The 20,123-nt window shown below is 39.5% G+C and overlaps 3 protein-coding genes across 5 annotated transcripts; 1 reads left to right on the top strand and 2 right to left on the bottom strand.

The window, feature by feature from the left end:
• The first annotated feature begins 788 nt into the window (after window positions 1-788).
• On the top strand, window positions 789-7,378 carry mlx (MAX dimerization protein MLX). Of its 2 annotated transcripts, none has more exons than XM_071471535.1 (8): window positions 789-900; window positions 2,038-2,074; window positions 2,234-2,323; window positions 3,189-3,298; window positions 3,389-3,491; window positions 4,152-4,251; window positions 4,643-4,841; window positions 4,959-7,378. In XM_071471535.1, the coding sequence occupies exons 1-8, from the start codon at window positions 862-864 to the stop codon at window positions 5,013-5,015; spliced, it is 735 nt and encodes a 244-aa protein (XP_071327636.1). In that variant the 5' UTR covers window positions 789-861; the 3' UTR covers window positions 5,016-7,378. The 2 variants fall into 2 exon arrangements, with proteins under 2 accessions (XP_071327636.1, XP_071327644.1); XM_071471543.1 differs by having other exon boundaries at window positions 857-900; window positions 1,979-2,074.
• A 135-nt stretch (window positions 7,379-7,513) lies between these two features.
• psmc3ip (PSMC3 interacting protein) lies at window positions 7,514-10,041 on the bottom strand. The gene is made up of 8 exons (XM_071471558.1): window positions 9,887-10,041; window positions 8,997-9,097; window positions 8,824-8,913; window positions 8,588-8,699; window positions 8,235-8,380; window positions 8,072-8,125; window positions 7,864-7,923; window positions 7,514-7,733 (listed from the first exon to the last, which is right to left on the bottom strand). The coding sequence occupies exons 1-8, from the start codon at window positions 9,903-9,905 to the stop codon at window positions 7,677-7,679; spliced, it is 639 nt and encodes a 212-aa protein (XP_071327659.1). The 5' UTR covers window positions 9,906-10,041; the 3' UTR covers window positions 7,514-7,676.
• Window positions 10,042-10,801: 760 nt separating this feature from the next.
• On the bottom strand, window positions 10,802-19,108 carry retreg3 (reticulophagy regulator family member 3). Of its 2 annotated transcripts, XM_071471508.1 has the most exons (10): window positions 18,985-19,108; window positions 18,469-18,744; window positions 16,196-16,302; window positions 15,726-15,756; window positions 15,481-15,607; window positions 15,151-15,235; window positions 14,497-14,634; window positions 14,184-14,263; window positions 13,267-13,399; window positions 10,802-13,178 (listed from the first exon to the last, which is right to left on the bottom strand). In XM_071471508.1, exons 2-10 carry the CDS (start codon window positions 18,714-18,716, stop codon window positions 12,631-12,633), a joined length of 1,497 nt encoding a protein of 498 aa, XP_071327609.1. In that variant the 5' UTR covers window positions 18,717-18,744; window positions 18,985-19,108; the 3' UTR covers window positions 10,802-12,630. The 2 variants fall into 2 exon arrangements, with proteins under 2 accessions (XP_071327609.1, XP_071327599.1); XM_071471498.1 differs by having other exon boundaries at window positions 18,469-19,078.
• Between the last annotated feature and the right edge of the window lie 1,015 nt (window positions 19,109-20,123).

The raw sequence follows: 20,123 nt of genomic DNA, 5'->3' as shown, positions 1-20,123 counted from the left end.
TTTTGGTCATTTTCCCTCCAAGTGAGGCCAGACTGTTTCTGACAGCCAGGTGAAGGGTAGCTGCTAGATTACAATGTTGTGCAACAGCGCCCCCCTGTGTTTTAAACCAAATACTACATGCAGGGCCCCTTCTACTCCTTTTTCCTCTTCTTCTTCTTTCTTATGTTGTTTTATGGTGGTTGACAAAGTCAAGTGCATTGTCACCACATGGGGCTGCTGCATTTGTGGCCTCCATAAAAAAGATGTTTTAAATGAGTGCAGTGGACCTGGACCCTGTAACAAAATTGGTTAGATATTTACTAACAAATACTAACTTTTGGCAAAGGTTTTTTCAGCATGAAGCTGATGACTGATCACTGATGAATCCACATTAACAGTCTTTTGTAGACTAATAACTATATACTTATGTCACTTAAGTACCACTCTACTTTGTAAGTACTTTTACTTTTGATACTTTATTTTGCTGATGATACTTTTACTTGTAATGGAGTATTTTTCAAACCGTTGAGCTACAACAATTAGTCGATTAACGAAAGATTAGAAAATCAATCAACAAATATGATACATACAATATCTTTAAGTTTTGGACTGGTGAGCGTTTTTCACCATTTGACATTTCGTAGACTAAACGAACTAAGGAAATAATTGAGAAAATAATCGACAGAATCATAAATAAGCAAACTACTCATTAGTTGCAGCCCAAGTTGTATTCGTTACTTTTACTTAAAGGATGCAAATAGTTTTACAAACACAGAATATTTGAAAGGAGTTCAGTTTTTCCCGAAACTTTTTGAACACAATGCTGGAATTTACGAGACGGACTTGAAGGCAGCAGGGGTGTTAGTTGCATTGCATTCCAAAATGACGGACCCGTCAACGTCTCCAGAAAACCACTGGAAAGTAAGTAACTCATGTAACTCAGCTAACCTCAACTTTTTTGTCCATTGGAGTCGTAGATCTGCTGCCTGTCAGCAGTGATGAGTGGCAAACATTGTTTTGTCTGAAAGCTGACGTTTTGCTGAGGTTATGGAGGAGCTGGGCTTTGTTAGCTCCACAGCTAACGTTAGCTTGTTCACGGTTAGCTAGCCAGTTAAGTAAACAAACCGTCCTGTAGTGGTAACTCGTGTTCTCCATTTACAATTCATTTGTTCAGGAAATACACCGGCACACTGCACAGACGGACGAAATGGTGCCTTGTGTCTTTGCAGGTTGTTTCCTCCTTTTAAAAGTCAATGTGCGAGTCAAGTGCAGATTTATTACAGAGTCGTAATGTTGCAATTGTGTACAGTCGTTAGTTAGCTTATAAAGCCAGTGTTGTTGGCAGCCTCACCAAAGTCAGCTTGTGAAAACATTGATGAAGCGTCAGAAAATGTTATATTTGTGATCAGGAGATGATTTGTTCCTTTTTGTTTTCTCAGAACCTATTTCCTGAAGCTTTCCACCATGTGTAATCATCATTTTTGTTGTATCTCATTACAATCTAATCCAACAGTTAATGTGGAAAAGCCCCTGTATTATACTTAACTGTTGTCATGTAAATGTACACGTCTGTGATATGTTATTAAGAACTATTAATGAACCTGTCAACATACAAAGTCTTTCAAAGTGTAACATTTGATACAGGTTTTATTCAGGCATCCAATCAATCAATGTGGCCCTCATTTAGTTGGAGACAGTGAAACACTGTAAACATGTAGCAGGACTTAATGTTGAAATTGAAAATATTTTTTTTGCATTGGAGAACACTGAACCCAACATTGGGAACCTCAAATTTAAGTAACTATTGTGTTTTGGTGCCCTAGATTAAACAGTGGATCTGTGATTGGAGAAGTAATTTACTCCAGCTCTTTACCCTCTGCAAAACAGGACAAATCAGGGCAATGCTCAGTGGGAGTTTAAGCAGCCTATCAGGCCAGCTAGTTTTTGGTCTGTCATCAATGTATTTAGGGCAGCACAATTTTTGTCCTTGCTATTGCAGCTTCTCAGCCTCTATTTTCTCCTTTCTCCATCTTCTGCTGTCTGGTGATGGCACGGCAGACAGACGGTGCTTTCAGCGACAGTGGCTTTGACCATAGTGAGTATTGAGTCAGTTCATATCCAGTTGTTTGTCATATTATTTGATATTTAGACTATGTGAGGATGACCTTGTGTTTCTGGTTGCTGATATTAGCATGTCAATCTATTTCTGGTCTTGCAGTGAAAGATCTTTGATGTCTGCTGTCTTTCTCTGTAGGTTTCTTCACTGAAACTGCTAGAAAAGGTACCGTTGTGTCCAGGGCCAACAGCATCGGCTCGACAAGTGCCTCTTCAGTACCAAACACAGGTATTGTGGTGGTAACAGCGGAGATCTGACATTCTTTGACATTTTTAAGAGAGAATATATTCTAAATTTAGATTGTGATCCTTGACTGCACCTCACACTGAGTGATTTTTTTGAAATCCATGTACTGTTACACATTTTAAAGTTTAGTGCCTAAAATAATTATAATTAGGTCATTTGTATATCACTTTTCAGTAAAAGTAAAAGGACATTGTAAAATGGACATAGACCCTGCTTTGTTTTATTTTGCTTCCTGCTACTTATGAAAGGAAAAACCTGTTCTGCTGCTTATTACACGTCTTACGGGACTTGGTCAAATGTAGTAGAGCATCATAGGGCACGTAGGCGCTCTAATAGGATATAAAAGATATAATGATAGCAGAGAACTTGGTGTTCAATAAACTGCAGGGCAAAACTGTTCTGTTTTTATAGCCTTTATTCAGATTGTGTCAACAGGGCTTTATATGTTTTATGCATTAAAGTCTGCAATGCATAAGCGACAAAGGGTTTTTCCCTCTTTGCAAGTATTTTTGCTTGTTCACCCAGTAGAATTTTGTATCAGTTGCTGCCTGCTGATAAGTATTTTCCATAGGCTAGTTTAAAGTGTATTACCAGAATCAATATGACTGAATATATACTTGACTGAAACATGAATCAGTTTCTCTACATGTATCCTGTTGAGATGAAAAATGGTCCAGTGTTGGCAAGATAAATCTTCTCATTAGACTTTTAGATTAACTGTCTTTCTGGGAAACTAAAAAGCCCACATTCAATAATGTTGTTACTGTTTTAGACCAACTTTTAAAATGTGACATTTTATCATTTGTCAGTATGTCAGTTACCTGAGTGTTAATATATTCTTGAATAGATGATGAAGACAGTGACTACAGGCGTGAGACGTCGTATAAGGACGAGTATAAAGATCGACGGAGACAAGCGCACACACAGGCTGAGCAGAAGCGAAGGGACGCTATCAAGGTAAGGCTACAGTACATAGCAGTGGGGTTCTGTGACTTACCACAGATGAACCTCAGTAGTTATTAAAAACCTTCTTATTTTGAACTTTAGAAAGGCTATGATGACCTCCAGTCAATAGTGCCAACCTGCCAGCAGCAGTCTGAATTTGCAGTGGGAGCACAGAAGATCAGCAAGGCTACTATTCTACAGAAAAGTAAGTTGTGATGTTGGTTTATTGGATGGAAACTTATAGGTCACCCATGAAGCTGATGGAACTATTGTGTTTTGGTGCCCTAGATCAAACAGTGGATCTGTGATTAAAGAAGTACTTTAGTCCAGCTCTTAATGCTCTGTAAAACAGGACAAACAAGGGCAATGCTCAGTGGGGGTTTAGGCAGTCTATCAGGCCAGCTAGCTTTTGATCTGTCATAAATGTATTTAGGGCAGCAACTTTCAAATAAGCGTTACTATCAAATACTTTTCCAAAAGGGTGGTGCCTGCCACAAAATCTTGAGTCACATAACACAAATCTACATTTATGCTCCTTATAGCCCCCAGTTACCGATGCAGTCTCACAAGCTCACATTACAAAAGGCAAGCAAAAATGGCCATACATAAATATAAATTAGCATATGTTCAGCTCACTCATTCAATAGGAAGATGTTGGAGAAAAATATCCCGCGGCACAGAGGATGTCTACACTTTCTTGGGTTTGTTTAATAGAGAAAAAAGAGGAAATAGAAAACTTTCAGTATTTGGTAAATGTTTTTGGAGGGACAACACCTTTAGGCAGATGGAAATTTGCCTAAGTACTTCACTCTGTGTGCAATGAAGAAATCCCTGACTGATGCACTTCTTTATATTGTTTTTTCAGCAATTGACTACATCCATTTTCTTCATAAAGAAAAGAAGAAGCAAGAGGAGGAAGTTTCTGTACTAAGGAAAGAAGTGATGGCATTGAAGATCATGAAAACGTGAGAAAGCAGCTCACAAACTTTGAAATCCTGAAAAGATATTTGCCTTATTTGCATTCCAAAGTCATGATTTTTCTACATCCGCAGACAGATGAAAAGTTGGATTTTAAAAGAAATGGACAAAAAGAGGAAAATCATGAGTTAGAAATACTTCGACAGTAGCACATACACAGCATTACGTAACGTTCTTATCCGATCTAAAACATGGAAGGAAATATCCTCGACTTGCGGCTTTTATCGCTGCAGCAAGATTTTTATTGCAATACTATTAAACAAAAATCATTCCCTCTAGTGTATGGAAACAATTAATCTTCTATATTTAACAGCCATTGCCAATAATTAAGTCATGTATTTTGTGATACAAGTCAACAGGGATTGTGTTTTTTAATAGGAACTATGAGCACATAGTGAAGGCCCACCAGGACAACCCACAGCAAGGAGATCAGGTGTCCGACCAGGTCAAGTTCAACATCTTTCAGAGCATCATGGACTCCCTGTTCCAGTCTTTCAGCAACTCTGTGTCAGTGAACAGCTTCCAAGAACTCTCCGCCTGTGTTTTCAGCTGGATTGAGGAGCACTGCAAACCACAGGTAAGAAGTCATGGTCGTGCTTTGCAGACAGCAGATCAAATACAGCAATAATCATGAACGCTCCTTTGTTAATGTTGAGATAATTACAGTTTTTGAGCTTCTCCTGTTCTTTCCTAGACGCTGAGGGAGTTTGTCGTCGGAGTGCTCCAGCAGCTCAGTGGTCAGCTTTACTGATCGAATGAAACCTCTGGACTGAACTCCCAGACTTTGGGCTTGCTCTGGCCTCTCAGGATGGAGTAAAAACCTCAGGCTAAATCACAGTATTTACACTCAATTCAGCTCATCCGTGACTCCCTGGCTGCAGTCGGATTACCTCAACCCACACTACGGGCAGAGATGAAAAATTGCATTGGATTGAGCAGGTTTATGTTGATGATCATGTTCTGGTCTCTTCCTGATTGCAAGTGTACATACATACATAGCTGGATATGTTTCAGCCTCTGAAATTGAAAAAAGTAGTTTGCAAATGAATGTATATGTTAGACGTGTCAGGCAAGATGGTAGCTTGCATCTTGTAGTCAGTGTCTGCAGTAACCGGCGTTGCCCCTTTGGAGATAAATAACCGGTGGGAGGTTTCATCAGCAAGACTCTCATCACAGATTGAGTGAATTGACGGTATTCCCCTTTGTCACATCAAGCACAAGTTTGTAGCTTAATGTTGAACCAAAGGGCTCCTCTCAGCTTGAGCGCACACACTCATTGTGAGTCAGCCATACCACTCCTAAACCATAGCAGACAATAGAAAATACTCCACTCCTATTCTACTGCAGGGTACTGCAGGGTAACTGTCACTCGCTGTGCTATCAGGAGCACGCTCTGCGGTGCGTCAGCATTTTATCATAAGACTCTTTTAGCTTTATTGAGACAAACTGAGGTGTTTGAAGCAGCTGTGATAAGCCAACAAAGATGCTGAAATCATGACAGGCATCCAGGTCGAAAATCTATGAATCTTTGTTTATAATGACTTTGACTGTAATTGACCGTAAATGTGCTACAACGCACATTGTGAAGAGATTCAGTTTATACACAAGCAGTTATTCAGTTGCAGTAATCCATGTCGTGTTTATTTAGAAGATGATGTGAAATATAAAGAGTTGATTTTGATGAGCCTGTCAGATTGCAGCTTTCTTCTCAAGTCAAAACTTCAGTGGTTTAATGCCAACCTGATAAATGCTGTTTGCTTTAGTTGTCAGTGGCGTTTGTGATCAGTGACAGTTCATTAGAAAAGGGTCTGGCACTCAGCATCACTGTGATGAAAATGTTGTGACTGTTAAGGACTCTACACCAGACACTGGTTCCTGGAGAGATCCTGAACAGATTTACATTCAACCTGTACTGAATGAAAACAGGTGTTTTTTAAATAGGTGAGATGACATAAATCTCATTTTCTTGACGGCTTTGACAGTTTTGTTTCCATAAAGTAGCTTTACTATTGTTGCTTTAATCACAGGGAAACACAGATTTTTGACCTTGTCTTATCGATTAAACCATTTTCTTTTGATAGTTCAAAAGTCATTCACACTTTGACAGGTTTCCCTTTGAAATCTAATGCAGTCCAATGCACCAGTTAAACCAGGAATTGTACCTTTACAAAAATAATGATGTCAAGTCAGTTTTATTTATAAAGCACCATTGTAACAGTAATTATGTCAAGGCAGTTTTAATATAGAGCAGATGGCAGTTTGAAGTGGTGCTTTCTTTGATGGTAGAATTTATGGCAGAACTGTTGTATTGGTTTGCATTAAAATTTACAGGTATAGCTGATAATAATATTACCATCCAGAGAGGACCAGTTAGTAGGATTTAGTGACATGGAGCAGTGAGGTTTCAGATTGCAACTAATGAATACCTCTCCCCTCACCCTATTCTAAGCGTGTAGGAGAACCTATGGTGGCCTTCAGGTAATGTAAAAACACAAAGGGCCCTCTCTAGAGCCAGCGTTTGGTTTGTCTGTTCTGGGCTATTGTGGAAACATGGCAGGCTCTGTGGAAGAAACACAACTATTCATAGTTTCAGGTTATTATACACTACAGAAAACATAAAATATAATATTCAATTTCTGCCTACATCCTACACACTGGTCCTTTAAACCTGTCCAAAATGTTTGGAAATAAAGCAGCAGGACAACAGCAGAAAAGGACAAATTGTGTAGCTGGGAACTGGTCTCATTATTTCCAGCCAATGAATCTGTGAAACCTCTTATGTGTTTTTAGAAACTCAAAAAGAGATGAGTTTGGCTGTTTTGTTGGAGAATTTCAGTTTGAAACTTCAGCAAAGGTTGCTGTCATAATAACTTAATTGTGTGGCCACAATACTGAGTTAATAAACAGTAAAAAAGGGAGATTAATGCAAAAGAGGTGGAATGAGACAACCATAATACCTTAAGGTCATGAATAACAGTCCATGCTTTATGCAAGTATTTTTTTTTTTTTTTTTTAGATTTCAAAAACATGGCAGCAAAATGGATTTAAACATGTAATAAGAACAACAAGGAATGTAAACCTGTTAAAACTATAATAAATTTGTTGACATTTTCATCGTAGGCTCAGGACTGGTTTTATGGCTTGAAAAAGGGAAAAATTAAACAATGTTGCCTATGAGGGTTTTTGTAGTGTTAGTGACTCAAAAAAGACAAACCTATTTTTGTACAAATATACTTTAAATTACAAAAGTTGTTTTCCATTCAACTTTTATTAAAGATTTGTCGAAAAGAAAGGCTATAAATAAAGTAATATTCTGTGGCTCAGACTGCTCTGATGTGTTATCTATCTCCTTAGCGAAGCACTGCAGAGGCTTACATTGCTCAAGTAGCTGAACAAGCCTTTTCTTGTTCTTTCAAGTACTGGGAACAACCACTTTACAATCCTCATCAGTCTCGACTCCAACTTCATCCTGTAAGAGCAGCACCAGATATATTATTAATTTGTACTGTGAACAGAAAACTGGCACACAAGCAAAACATGCACAGGTGTCATAAAGTTTAGGTTTTGGAAATTGAAGTTCATGAGCTGCTTTCACTTACCAGGAACTCCTTTTTGCTCTTAGGATATCCCTCCAAGATTGCATTTATCATGTCTGAAGCCTGAGAGAAAGGACACACAATGAAGTTTAAAGATTTAGTTGCAACAACTTATGTCTTGAAACTATTGTGATTCTATCAAAAGAGTTGACTCAAGTTTTGTCGATGGACAATTCTATGAATCAACCACTTCTGTCCCTGTATACATTACCAATCTCTTCCTCTTCTTCCACTCTTTGACGTAAACAGTCCGCTCTTTGTAAACCTGTAAATTCAAATAAGTTGACTGTACAGTAAACAGGGGAAGAAATAGCAGCAGTATCTTCACTTGGTTTCTAAGAAGCTGTGCTAGAAAACATAAATACACTCCACACCTTCTCTTTCTCTTCAGGTGTGACGTGATTTGTGGCCGACTTGATCTTCTCCAGATGCGCTCTGTGCCCAGAACACTCATCTTTCAGCTCTTGTATCTCTGACATCATTTCCTCTGTTGTCAGGGAGCTGTTTAGCTCCTTCAGCTCTGTAATCACGGATTTAATACGAGGTGACACAACATCTCCTTATAAAGAAATGTAGTTCAACAAAAACACGGTCCTTTAAGTTCAGACTCATGCAAAACCACTTACTCACTCACTTGTGTATCAAACAGCAACATGTTGTGGCCTAAAATAGTGCAAGATGCTCTAGGCTCTAAGGAAACAAACCATGCTCTGTATGGAGACTCCACCTGCATCTAGCTGTCTGCAGCTCTGTGTGAGGGACTGTGCCTCTGCACTGAGCTCTGAGATCTGACGGTCCATCGCCTTCAGGTCTGCATCATTTACATCTTTGAACTGAGCCTGCAGGGACGGTTAGCAGTCAGTCAGTACTCGGTTTCAACTTAAACATACAAGATTATTATAAATAACAGTTTGAACGTATGTCACTTTCAGCACCACATGTCCCACTGATGAACAGACTAACCTGGTCTGCAAAATAAATCTTTTGCTTGCCGTATGTTTTTTCCTTTATCTTGCCCTCTGCAGCCAGCAGCTCCATGGCTTTGACCACTGCCTGGTAAATCAAAAACATACATTTATTCATTCATTTTTAGATACACACACCATTGGATGTAGTGGATTAAGTCTCTAACTTACAGTTTTGCCCAATCCATGCTGCTTTTGTAAATTACAGAAGACATCCTGGGCGCTGTAGGGCCGGTTCTTCTCATTCAGATAGGCAAGGATGAAAGACGCACCTGTGGATGACAGCGGGACAATCTGATCATATGAGCACAAACATTCACAAATTGGACTTCAACGTAGCTAGACAGTGTCTTTCATTATTATCTGTCATACACAGGTGGCAGTTTATTTGGAAGACCTAGCTAAAACTACAGCTGTCCTGCAATAAATCCTCCTTCGTTAAAGTTATAATGTTCAGTTGTTGTTGAACTTGTTTTTAGAGGGGATGATTCAACTAATACTGTTATTCAGCCTTCGCTCATTGATCGAAATGTAGACAAAACAACCGCAACACCTTTCTGATTAACATAATACACGTTAACTGCACCACGAACTGCAGCCTCTAAACTGTCAAAGTTGTCAAATCTCAAAAACTGAACATTATAATCTTGATGAAAGACGATTTATTGCAGGACTGCTGGGTTTTCGCTAGGTGTACCTAATAAACTGCCAACTGAGTGCTTTGTTTTGTTTGATTGGTTAAAAAAAAAAAAAAAAAAAAAAAAAAGCTAGTTATCTTCTACAAACGCATAACATAAATAGCATGTATTTTAGATTGTCTTCGTGTGTTAAAGTGGGCGTATTTGGAGTAACATCAGATGATTTTGGGAGCTCTAACGCCAGTTAGCTTATGTGGCTGTTAGGCTATGTAGCTACCGTTAGCTTATAGCTTCTTAGCTAAGCTGTCAAACGTGTTATACGCGACATCTAACGGACACCGCTCGGTCGATACGAGTGTCACACACGCCAGCTAGCTAGCTACAGTCAAAAACATGCTGCCATTACGCTAACTTCTGACTTACCGTTGTCTTTTTTACTCATTTCTAGCTAGTCCACTTTCACTTTAGCTTTCCCAAACCGAGTTTCGCGCGAAATATGCGTCACGAAAAAGATCGTTTATGTGTTCAGATGCATCACACAAGTTGAAATAACTCCTCCGGATAAACTATGGCGCATGAGCTCTCCGCGCATTCAGTCATTCATTAAAAATGTGGATTAAAGGTTACTTCTTTATTCATGCATGGCGACAGCAACCTCAAGCGACGTTAAAATGTTAATCTGCCCCTAACATTTGTTGATAACGTTGACTCAGTCCTACTTTCTCATGAGGTTTACGATATCCAGGAAGAAGAGCCGAGTGAGAGCTCTTTGGTTTCGGCTGCTCTCAGCGCCAGTCAACTCAGGATCGATGCTTAAATATTATAATTCATTATACATTACGATATTTATAAATAATTTGGAAAATAATGCATACATAATCGAGTTGGTAATAAGATACAAACAAATATCATCGTCATAATAATAAAGCATACTTGTTAGTACTGTTGCATGGGAAAAGAGAAAAAGACAGATCTTACAGGTTTTGTATGTGGGACCACATGGGTGGATGCGCCATTAAGAATATGAATAAGCCATTTTAAGACAGATTTGTTTTATTCTCAAATGAAAGGATCTGGACCAATGATACCCACTGAGTGTTTGAGTTAGTCCATTAAATTTGCTCAGTAGTCCACAGCTGTGATTCAAACAAGACAGGACTGAGGTCAAAAGTAAAACTAAATTGTGTTTAATTATTTATCAGTGAGGTTGTTCCAAAGTTCCAGGGCCTTTATTACAAAGACTTTGTGATTTTAGTCTTAAATTGGATGCTTTGGAAGAATCTAAAGAGCTTTATCTGTTATCTGAGATCACAGTACACATTTTACCAGAGACAGACATAATGGCAAACATTTTATTCAATATGATTTGCACATCAAAACATATGAAAACCAGTTACAGAGAAGAAAATACACTTCTATGCACATTACTTTATCAAACTGACAGCAGATCACTCATACTGAGGAACTGACTCTTCATGGAGCAGCACTGAGAAACTTTCTATTTGACTGAGGTGGTCTAACAAACTGATGTTAACCTCTCCTGTTCTTCCTCTTTAATCTCAAAATGCCAGCATTTTGCTGTAAGTGCAAATTTTTTCTGTCACCTCCATGAGTCTGCATCCAGCTGTTTTTTTTCTACTGTGCTAAATCTCTCACAGCTATGATTTTCTTCTCAAAATAACACAATGAAAGCGAGCAACGTGTTCTTCCTCTATTTAAAACCCAGCATTTTTAGACTCTTTGACATATAAATTCAATAAATCTCAACTGTGGCTTATTTTCGTTTTAAGTGCCATTTCCACTCTAAAATGATGACATACTGACATGGTGTGTTGATCAAGAGGAAATCAGGCTGACCAGCACACAAAGCCACTTACACTTTAAAATAAGGGACATAACTCTTTATACCCAATTTTGATGTAAACGTTTCCCCTTTGAAATAGTAAAAAGATCCATGAACGGTAGGACTGATTTTTCTATTAAAATGTTCAGCATGACTGTCAATTACATGAAATACAAAGATGATAAAAGATAAGACATTTTTTCCAAATACTATTTGTGAAAAAGAATACACACAAAGCTGAGGGATCATTCAAGGTATTAAACATGGACAAAATATGTTATTAAGCTGCAATAAAGGGCGGGAAAATGAAAAATATTCTGAACTTATTCAGGAAAAAGAAACCTATCTCACCCTGGGGCACAAGTTCAAAATTACAATGAACAACAAACTTAACATCAAATGCTCCTCCGGGTCGGATGTCTTAAGACTGTAATGTGACATGCTTTCGAGAAAATAAAATAAGCTCCTAATAATGTATGAATATGTCTCGTGTTAGTCAGCAGAAAAGGAAGAAAGTAAAGAAAATCACACAGAAAAGTAACTGAAACTTTTATCCAAATATTATTCATCTTCATGATAGAAGAGAATCACTGTCCAAATCCTCAACTGCTGACAACAATGTAAATCCACCTCTGTACATCTGTAATATCAAATAAATAATCTTCTAACAGATTATAGCCATGTGTCACTTGAAGACAGCAGAGAACAAACATCAACAGCCACACACGCTGCTGTTTCTTTGACAAAATGTGATGGAAAGTGGGGTCTGAATTATCCATTTCCGCTACACTTCCACTCACTAGGGAAACTTAAAACATAAAATGCTATTCCATAATGGCATTATCAAAGCAACATGGCTCAGCTCAACCAACAGGAATGTCATATTTGGTCCCATGTTAAATAGCCCTGTATGTCTACACCTCCTGGTATAAAAGATTTTATGGGCACTGTTGTTCTTCATTTATACTCACTAACAGGTACCCTTCTAACTAATGGGTGCATGAAGTTACAAGACTGCAACAAGGCTCAAGTAATGCTGGTTTTTTAATGTCTGAATGCGTTTTATTTTTGTTGCTGCATTATCCTATTGCTCAGCCTACAAAGTAAAAAGTCTTCTGGATGATCAGGGTTTAAAAGTAGGGGAGAAAGAGTTTGAAAAGATAGAAAAAATAAAATACTTCACAGTGATAAACTGATGCCAATCAGAAGCAGGGCTGCTGGAACCTAAAATCATCTTTCACACTTTCATAACACACATTCACAGCTCATCAACATGTGTGTATACACACACACATACATATACACACACACACACACACACACCTTACTGTGGTTTACCCAGCAGGCTAGATAAGAAGTTAGAACCCTGGCTTTCTCCCCGTCTAGGACCCCCTCCTCCTCCAAGGGGATCCATCTGGTTCAGTTCAGACTGATCCAGCATTTCAAAGTCCTCTCCGTCCAAGTCTGTGTCCAGCTCAGAGCTGGACTGCTTGCGGTAGCTTCGGTGGGCTCTGGCCTTTGGAGGGCCTTCTCTGCGGTGGGTAGCAGGAGGCCGAGGCTGCAATGCCCCGGCCAACGCTGCCTGGATCATGTTGCTGGCGATGACTCCGGCCAAGTCTCCAGTGAAATCAGAGGCAGGTGGCAGGCCACTGAGAGAGAGTTCTGCATCCAGATCATCCTGGTCGGAATCCAGATGAGCATCCACATCCAGCACTGAAGCTCGATGACTAGCTAGTCCAGATGGACCCAGACTAGGTAGCCCAATGCTTGTGTCATCATCATCATCCATCAGGGTGGCATCAGGGTTTATGGAGGGGAAATCCGGGAGGTCTTGAGCAAAGGATTCCTCAGCATCACTGTGTCTGTCAAGGTCTGACCAAAACACAGACAGGAACAAGATCAGTGACAAAAACAAACCAGTATAACAAGTGATAAAAAAGGAAAAAACCTGCACACTTACCCTCAGAGCCCTCTGTGAGTGGGGTCTGGCCGCGCGACAGGTTAAATGTTCCATTGTCAGTGTAGGACACTTCAGCATCAGAGTGCTCAGAGTCTGTTAAAGCGAGTTCCTTCGCAACAACAGCATCATCAAACTATGAGAGACAAGAGATTTAAAAGGTTAAATATTTTTAGGTTGTGTGCTATGTTTGGTTTTTTTTTTTTTAAGACATTAGTCAAATTGTAGGCAAAAACTTTCACTCTGCTCTGCCATAAAAGATTTCTGTGTTCCACACACACACACACACACACACACACACACACACACACACACACACACACGACACAGTACTCATGTGAAGTCCCTAACCTCAGCAGGAAGTAGCTTAGATGTGCTACTGTAAATAACACTGTGATAAAATACAAAGCTATAGGTATGTGGTCTCCACAGTTTTCCACAGACAGCGTGTCTGTTTTAAGTTGCCTGAAGTTCCCAACCACCCGTTTTCTCATAGAATAAACAATGTGGCACAGGTGTTGACGCTACATTAACAGAAAACAGGCGTTAACCATTATGGCATTTTAAGTCGACAAGCTAGACATGTCTCTACACACTCACATCATGACACAGTGCACAAGTAAACATTAGATTTAGGGAGCCAAAAGTGCAGCATGTTAACACACCAACTATGTGAGAGAAACAATGAGAGAAAAGAATCTTGTAGAGGCGTGGATCTTTTTTTAATTCTCAGTAAAAACAAAACCCATAATAACAAACCCATTTCAGATATTATATTATGAAATATAAACCCAATGTAAGCCAGGCTCAACTACAAGTTAATTTTAGTAACAATGTAGAAAATAAGAGGACCATGTTCACAAACATCAAAAGTTAGTGACAGCCTAAGTGAAACACTGAAAGACTTTAAACAGACTTACTGTTGGGCAGAAAGCAGCCAACTCCTCCTCACTGTCACTAGCTTCCCCTGAGGATGCACCACGGATAGACTTCCGCAGGACTGCCGAGCAGAACGACAAGCAAACAGACGACAAAAGATTATTACTCAGTGGAGAAAGTCATATTAAGATGGAGGAGATGGGTCAACACTGGTGACTGCAGGATAAAAATGAGAAGCCTGGTGAGAAAAGTTACATTCAAAACAAGCACCATCTTAATGTGATGTAATGTTGTAATTTCATTTCCAGTGTCAGATCATGATGCAGAAGAAACACAATCTGATGTACTACTTACACTGATTATCAATAGGATTTGACATCATGTATCCACGAACGCTGAAGTCCAGCCGCTGCAGGACCGGCTCCAGCTTCACACAAACATGCTGAAAAACCCTGTGATAGGCTGCCAGAGGGGCCAGGAGAGTAGCTAACACTAGAGGAAAAGGGCAAAAACACTAGTCAGTGGAGAAAACGGTTGCTTTGTTGTGTTTAGTCTATGTGATAAGAAAAGGATTCTGTATAGATCAGTATCTAGTACTCTGCTCACTGTAGATACTGTCACTGGCTGCGCAGTAGAGATACCGAGGAAGCAGCAGGGAGTTAACATGTAGAGTACAAGCTCCTGTGGATTGTTTTAGACATCAGAGTAGAGGGCCTTGGCAGGTCTTAACTTCGCAGCTCTGCAGCCTACGCTGTTGGAGGGTAGGAGATTAGCCCGGTCTCAGACCTGACCTCCTTAGCTCTCTGCCTGGCTCCCGTCTCTCCTTCACTCCTGCCCCCTGTGTCTCATCCTGGCTTTAATCACCTCACAGACTAGGCCTTGGTATTGGGGCACCACAGATCTGGTTTCACCACCCATGCATTTTTTAAAAGAGCCAGTCAGGCTGAGTTTTCCTGTCACTGTGGTCTTGTGAAGGGGACTGGGGCTGGTGAAACTACTGGGACTCACCAGCAGAGTAGGAGAGCACCAATCCAGGAATGTAGCGCCCAGTGACAGCCAAACAGGTGAACACTCCACAGATCAGGATGCAAAACTGGCAGAGCAACAAAACACACAGGGAATGAAGTCAGCACCTTTAATACATGTTGACTATGGTGCATTTATCCCGTTTACTAGTAAAACCGGTCGCATTACTAATTTGCAGAATCATGTAATGACGATTATGACCACAGGCATCAGCATAGGCAAAGGGACATTAAATCTGTGATTTAAAAGGTGTGTTTTCATTTAATTATTCTAGATATCTTTTGTTTTTAATATATCATGTATGGTCCTCACCTTTCCAGGGTTTTGTCGTTTGTACTGCAGCATTCTGGATGTGAGAACTGCTCCGCTGACCCAGGCCTCAGCGATATGGTGGCACAGTTCAGGCACACTGAGGATGCCAGGCTGCACCAGACCCCAGCTAGACAAACAGACAATACTATGAACACTTTTATCCACTGTCTTATTATATCATTAATGCTGTCCAAGCACCTGCTGGTGGTCACAGTCAACACAAACTTACGGCTAAAGAAACAAACCTCTCATTTTCTGATTCATCCAGCTTTCTGACTGTGGACAGAGAAAGAACATCCATCACTTTAAGAAACATAACATACCACAGTGTACACTATATATTAATATGAACTGAGAGCACAGTATAGAAAAAGTAGTTCAAACATATTATGCACACGTTAGCTTGTGTTCTCTCTTTCATCTTCATTCTCCTGAGGACTGAAAACATTCAAGTTCAAAAACAGATAAGTGAGTTTAACTGCTCCATGTGTAATACACATCACTTGCAAAGTCCATGGTGCAGGGCTGCTGCCTGATGACCTATCTGTTCTGATAACAGAGGTTCATTTGTTGCAATTACAGAAAACTGGGGAATGATCTTAGGTACAAGAAACACAAGAAACCTAAGGCACTCCAGGGGTAAAGTAAAGGGAAAAAAAACAGAACATGTCAGACTGAAAAATATAAAGACCCCCATTGAGGGAACTTGTAGCACCTCTAATTTCTGGCCAGATCTTGTTTCTCCAGGTATCAGCACAGACAACCACAGCCAGACCAGAAGCCAGCAGAAACAGCAGGCGCAGTGAGGTCAGGGCGAAGAACCTAGAGGGGAATAAAACACATGAACAGACAGTACATCCCATGCCTGTTACCCCAGGAGTAAACAATAAATAAGTTATATAATTCAACAACTTAGAGCATTCATGAAACTTCATGAAACCACAAATCCCTCGAGTGATCATCTACTGTTTCCTTTAGTCAGAACTGAGAAAGATGAAGAAAGATGGTAACAAAACTGGATAAGAATATTACATTTTCTTCTTGAAAACTGTCAGCACTGCTGTAATATAGATAAAATGAATAACTGAATCACTTTCACTATCACTATCAATTGAAAAGCAGCAGGATTTACATCTAAATTGTGATATCACGGATGTCGTTTCAGGTGTTGTCCATTTTCACACAACTTGATTTCCCTGCCAGGGTCTTTAACAAAAGTCCCTAAGTGTTACTCCAGTTTCTGATCACAAGACTTCAAAATTTGTTGACCACAACAATGTTACAAGATTCTACCAATCAGCAGTTAGAGATTAACCTAACAAAGAATTTGTTGGCAAGTGTAATATTATTTGGGGTAGCAGTGCAATTAGTAGCTACAGTTAGTTAAAAAATAAACGATAAAAAACAAAGGTCTGTGCGGAACTAGCCCTATACATACAACAATATGAACCCTTGTACTACAACACTATACAAAAACCCTATGGTGGTATTGGATTTTATTGTACTGTGCTCATTTTCCACTCCTGTCTGTTTAAAATGGGTTGTGCTTTAAGAGTAAAAATAAGGACAACCTCAATGGCCTACTGTCCAAAAAGTTGACCATATTGCCTCCCCATCCCCTCATCATTCACTTCGGGATATGAATGCATCACTATGGGCAAAAACTAGCCTGCAACACTTAGCGTTTGCTGAAGCACAAGTAAAAGGGAGACAGAATGAATGGCTTAACATGCCCAGTGGTCTAATCGAATAAAGGCTGAATGCCTGAGGAGGCTGGCCAGCCTGGCTTTCCCTCTTCTGTGACCCAGGTCAGTGATGGTTATCATATAAGAATATTAAAGTCACCTAATTTAGCCAAAACTTTCCCCAGACCTACTCCTTTCTTTCTTCTGTTGATTTCTTAAGTTGATATACAGAGAATTTTCTTTTTGAAGTACTTTCTAAGTTTAGACCTGACCTAATATTACAGCTGAGTGAATAAAATCACTAGTAAGTGAAATGTAACTAAGTGCATTTACTCAAATATGGTGCTTAAGTACTTTTGAGGTACTTGTACTTCAGTTAAACATTTTGATTTCATGCTTCTTTATACTTGTATGTCATTTCAGACCTAAATATTGTACTTTTTACTTTAGTACATTTATTTTACAGCTAAAGTTACAAGTTACTTTTCAGATTTACCTGTAAATATATGATGAGATTATAAAATACAATATGGATTATACTACAAACAGTACTAAAGGTTGTTAAAATGTACTGGCACTTTGACAATGTTAAAAGTATCACAAACAATATTTCAAAAAGATAATGCAGCACTCTAAATGGAGCCATTTTGCATCACTTTATTATTACATTACTTCTACTTTAGATACTTTATTTATATTTTGCTGCTAATACTATTACATTTTACTTATGCATTTTACAATATGGTACTTCTAATTCTAATATTGCTCCGTTTATCATAACTGCCAATTACACACGACAAAACAGAGACATGAATAGACTGCTATTCAATGACATGTGCTTTATACATTTACTGTACCAATGCCACAAACAAACACAAAAGAGACTCTTACTTCTGCAGTGACAACACATGGACCTGAAAATTGCCGATTCATCTTCAATTTTCAGTCTCCCACACACACAAGCACCGACAATTGGTACAGCGCATTTTACAGGCACCACACTGTTTTCAATAATAAGATAACCGGTTCAGTCAGGAGCGACATTAGAGTTAGGGCAGTGGTGTTTGTGGTGTACGTGTATAAATAGAGCCACTAGCCAGCCATCTGTCTTGTCTTGAATTGACAGGTGAAACATTTGCATTGTGTAGAGGGACCAGCTGCTCTCAGTCACGTTGGCTTTCGCCTAACGACTGAACAATCTCTGTGTTGTTTGAATGTAGGTTGCTATAACACGGTCTCGGGAAACGGAACAAGCCTGCCATCAAAATACTCAAAGTTTTGACTATCATTAGCTGAAACTCACCAGAATACAACGTTGACCACAGTGTAGAGAAGCACACACTGCAAGGGTCTCTCCCACACCAGGACGGACTGTAGATAGGTCAGGACGGGCTCGTAGGGCCCCAGCCTAGACTGAAGAGCGGCTTTGACAGCCCGTACCTGACCGTCTCTCTCGCTGGAGGACGGTCGACTCCGCAGGCAGACACTAGACCCCTGCTTGGTAGAGCAATCCTCCATGGATGCGTCTTCCAGTGCCCCAGTGTGTGCCATCTTAGCGTCTACCGTAGTTAAAGTAAGCCTGTAAAATAAATACTTGAGTGGAAACAGGTAAAGAGCGTGAAGAGGGGCAGCACAGCGTCACAGAGCCGCTCCACTCGCATCACCGGCTAACAGATCTGCGCTAACGGATTTAAGCTAACAGCTAGCCACGGCAGTTGAATCCACTTGTTACCGGCTAATACTAAACACCTGACTGTGTTGCAAGGAAGCATGTTATCAGAACCGCTATGGGGATATTTTTAAATAAGCTGACACCTACTATTTTGTCATTTTTGCAGAAATGTAGCACACTCCTCGGAAAGGGACAATATGGCGTAACCTGTTTTTCCGAGACTTCAGCAGCCCAATCAAAATCCATGTGCCGTGTTGCATTCAAGTGCAATAAGGATTTTTTAACTTTGTTTACTTTCAAGGCATCACGGACAAACGCAACAGAAAGTCATCGGGGCCGTGATTACCTACAGCGGGTTGGTTTATTTATCTGTTCGTTAAGAGGTGTACACGCATACTAGTTAACACTAGTATGTATATGGCTAATTTATAAGTTCATCTTTCTCAGTTCTGACTAAAGGAAACAGTAGATGACCACTCGAGGGATTTGTGGTTTCATGAAGTTTCATGAATACTAGTTACTAGTTAATAAGAATACACGCATATTTAATAATTTCTTCTACCTTATGAAGAGGCCCAGCTTTAAAAAAAAATGCTATCTATAGACAAGATATTTGGTGCGGGGACCATCACATATTGACATATTTTATATTACTTAAATAATAGGCAAATAGCATCCTGAACTTCCGCAGTATAATGTTATTCAGGAAAGATTTCTTAACAAGCTTAAAATCATTTTGACCCTGACTCGCTGTGCAGCCATGGCCACGACTTGCCATTTCTTGTGGGTTGGGGGGAACATAAAGTCAGTCAAATCACATCAGATTATATAATATACCCATATTCCATCAAATAATATATCAGTGCTTAGTTCTTTTAATTATCTATCAGAATAAATATCATATAAAAATCATGTATGGTCAGATATTTTAATAATAGTTACAACATTCAAGCAAAAGAGGATAAAATCCTTCATATATCCCCAAGTTGATATTTATCTAATAATAATAATAATAATAATAATAATAACGTGTAGTAACTTATTGCTGCCACTGGAGGCAATAAACACCAGATCAACTCGTAGGAGCAACCCCACGAATATCAAGGCAGAGAGAATAACACACGGTAAATAGACTCAAAATAAGGCTTTAAAAATATGCAAGAAACGGATAGGACATAGGTTTCCTTTGGTTTTTAGACTGTGGTGTGTCGAAGCGATGCATCAGGACATTTACCTCTTTTGAAAGTGTTTACCCACTCCGACACAGTAGGGGGCGGTGTGGGTAT

Source organism: Trachinotus anak, unplaced genomic scaffold (assembly GCF_046630095.1).
Source record: "Trachinotus anak isolate AG129_WGS33_773 ecotype Australia unplaced genomic scaffold, CSIRO_AGI_Tana_v1 ptg000003l, whole genome shotgun sequence".
In the NCBI taxonomy this organism is placed as follows: Eukaryota; Metazoa; Chordata; class Actinopteri; order Carangiformes; family Carangidae; genus Trachinotus; species Trachinotus anak.
Note: the sequence above shows the minus strand (reverse complement) of the source record. Positions and strands in the feature narration are given on the sequence as shown.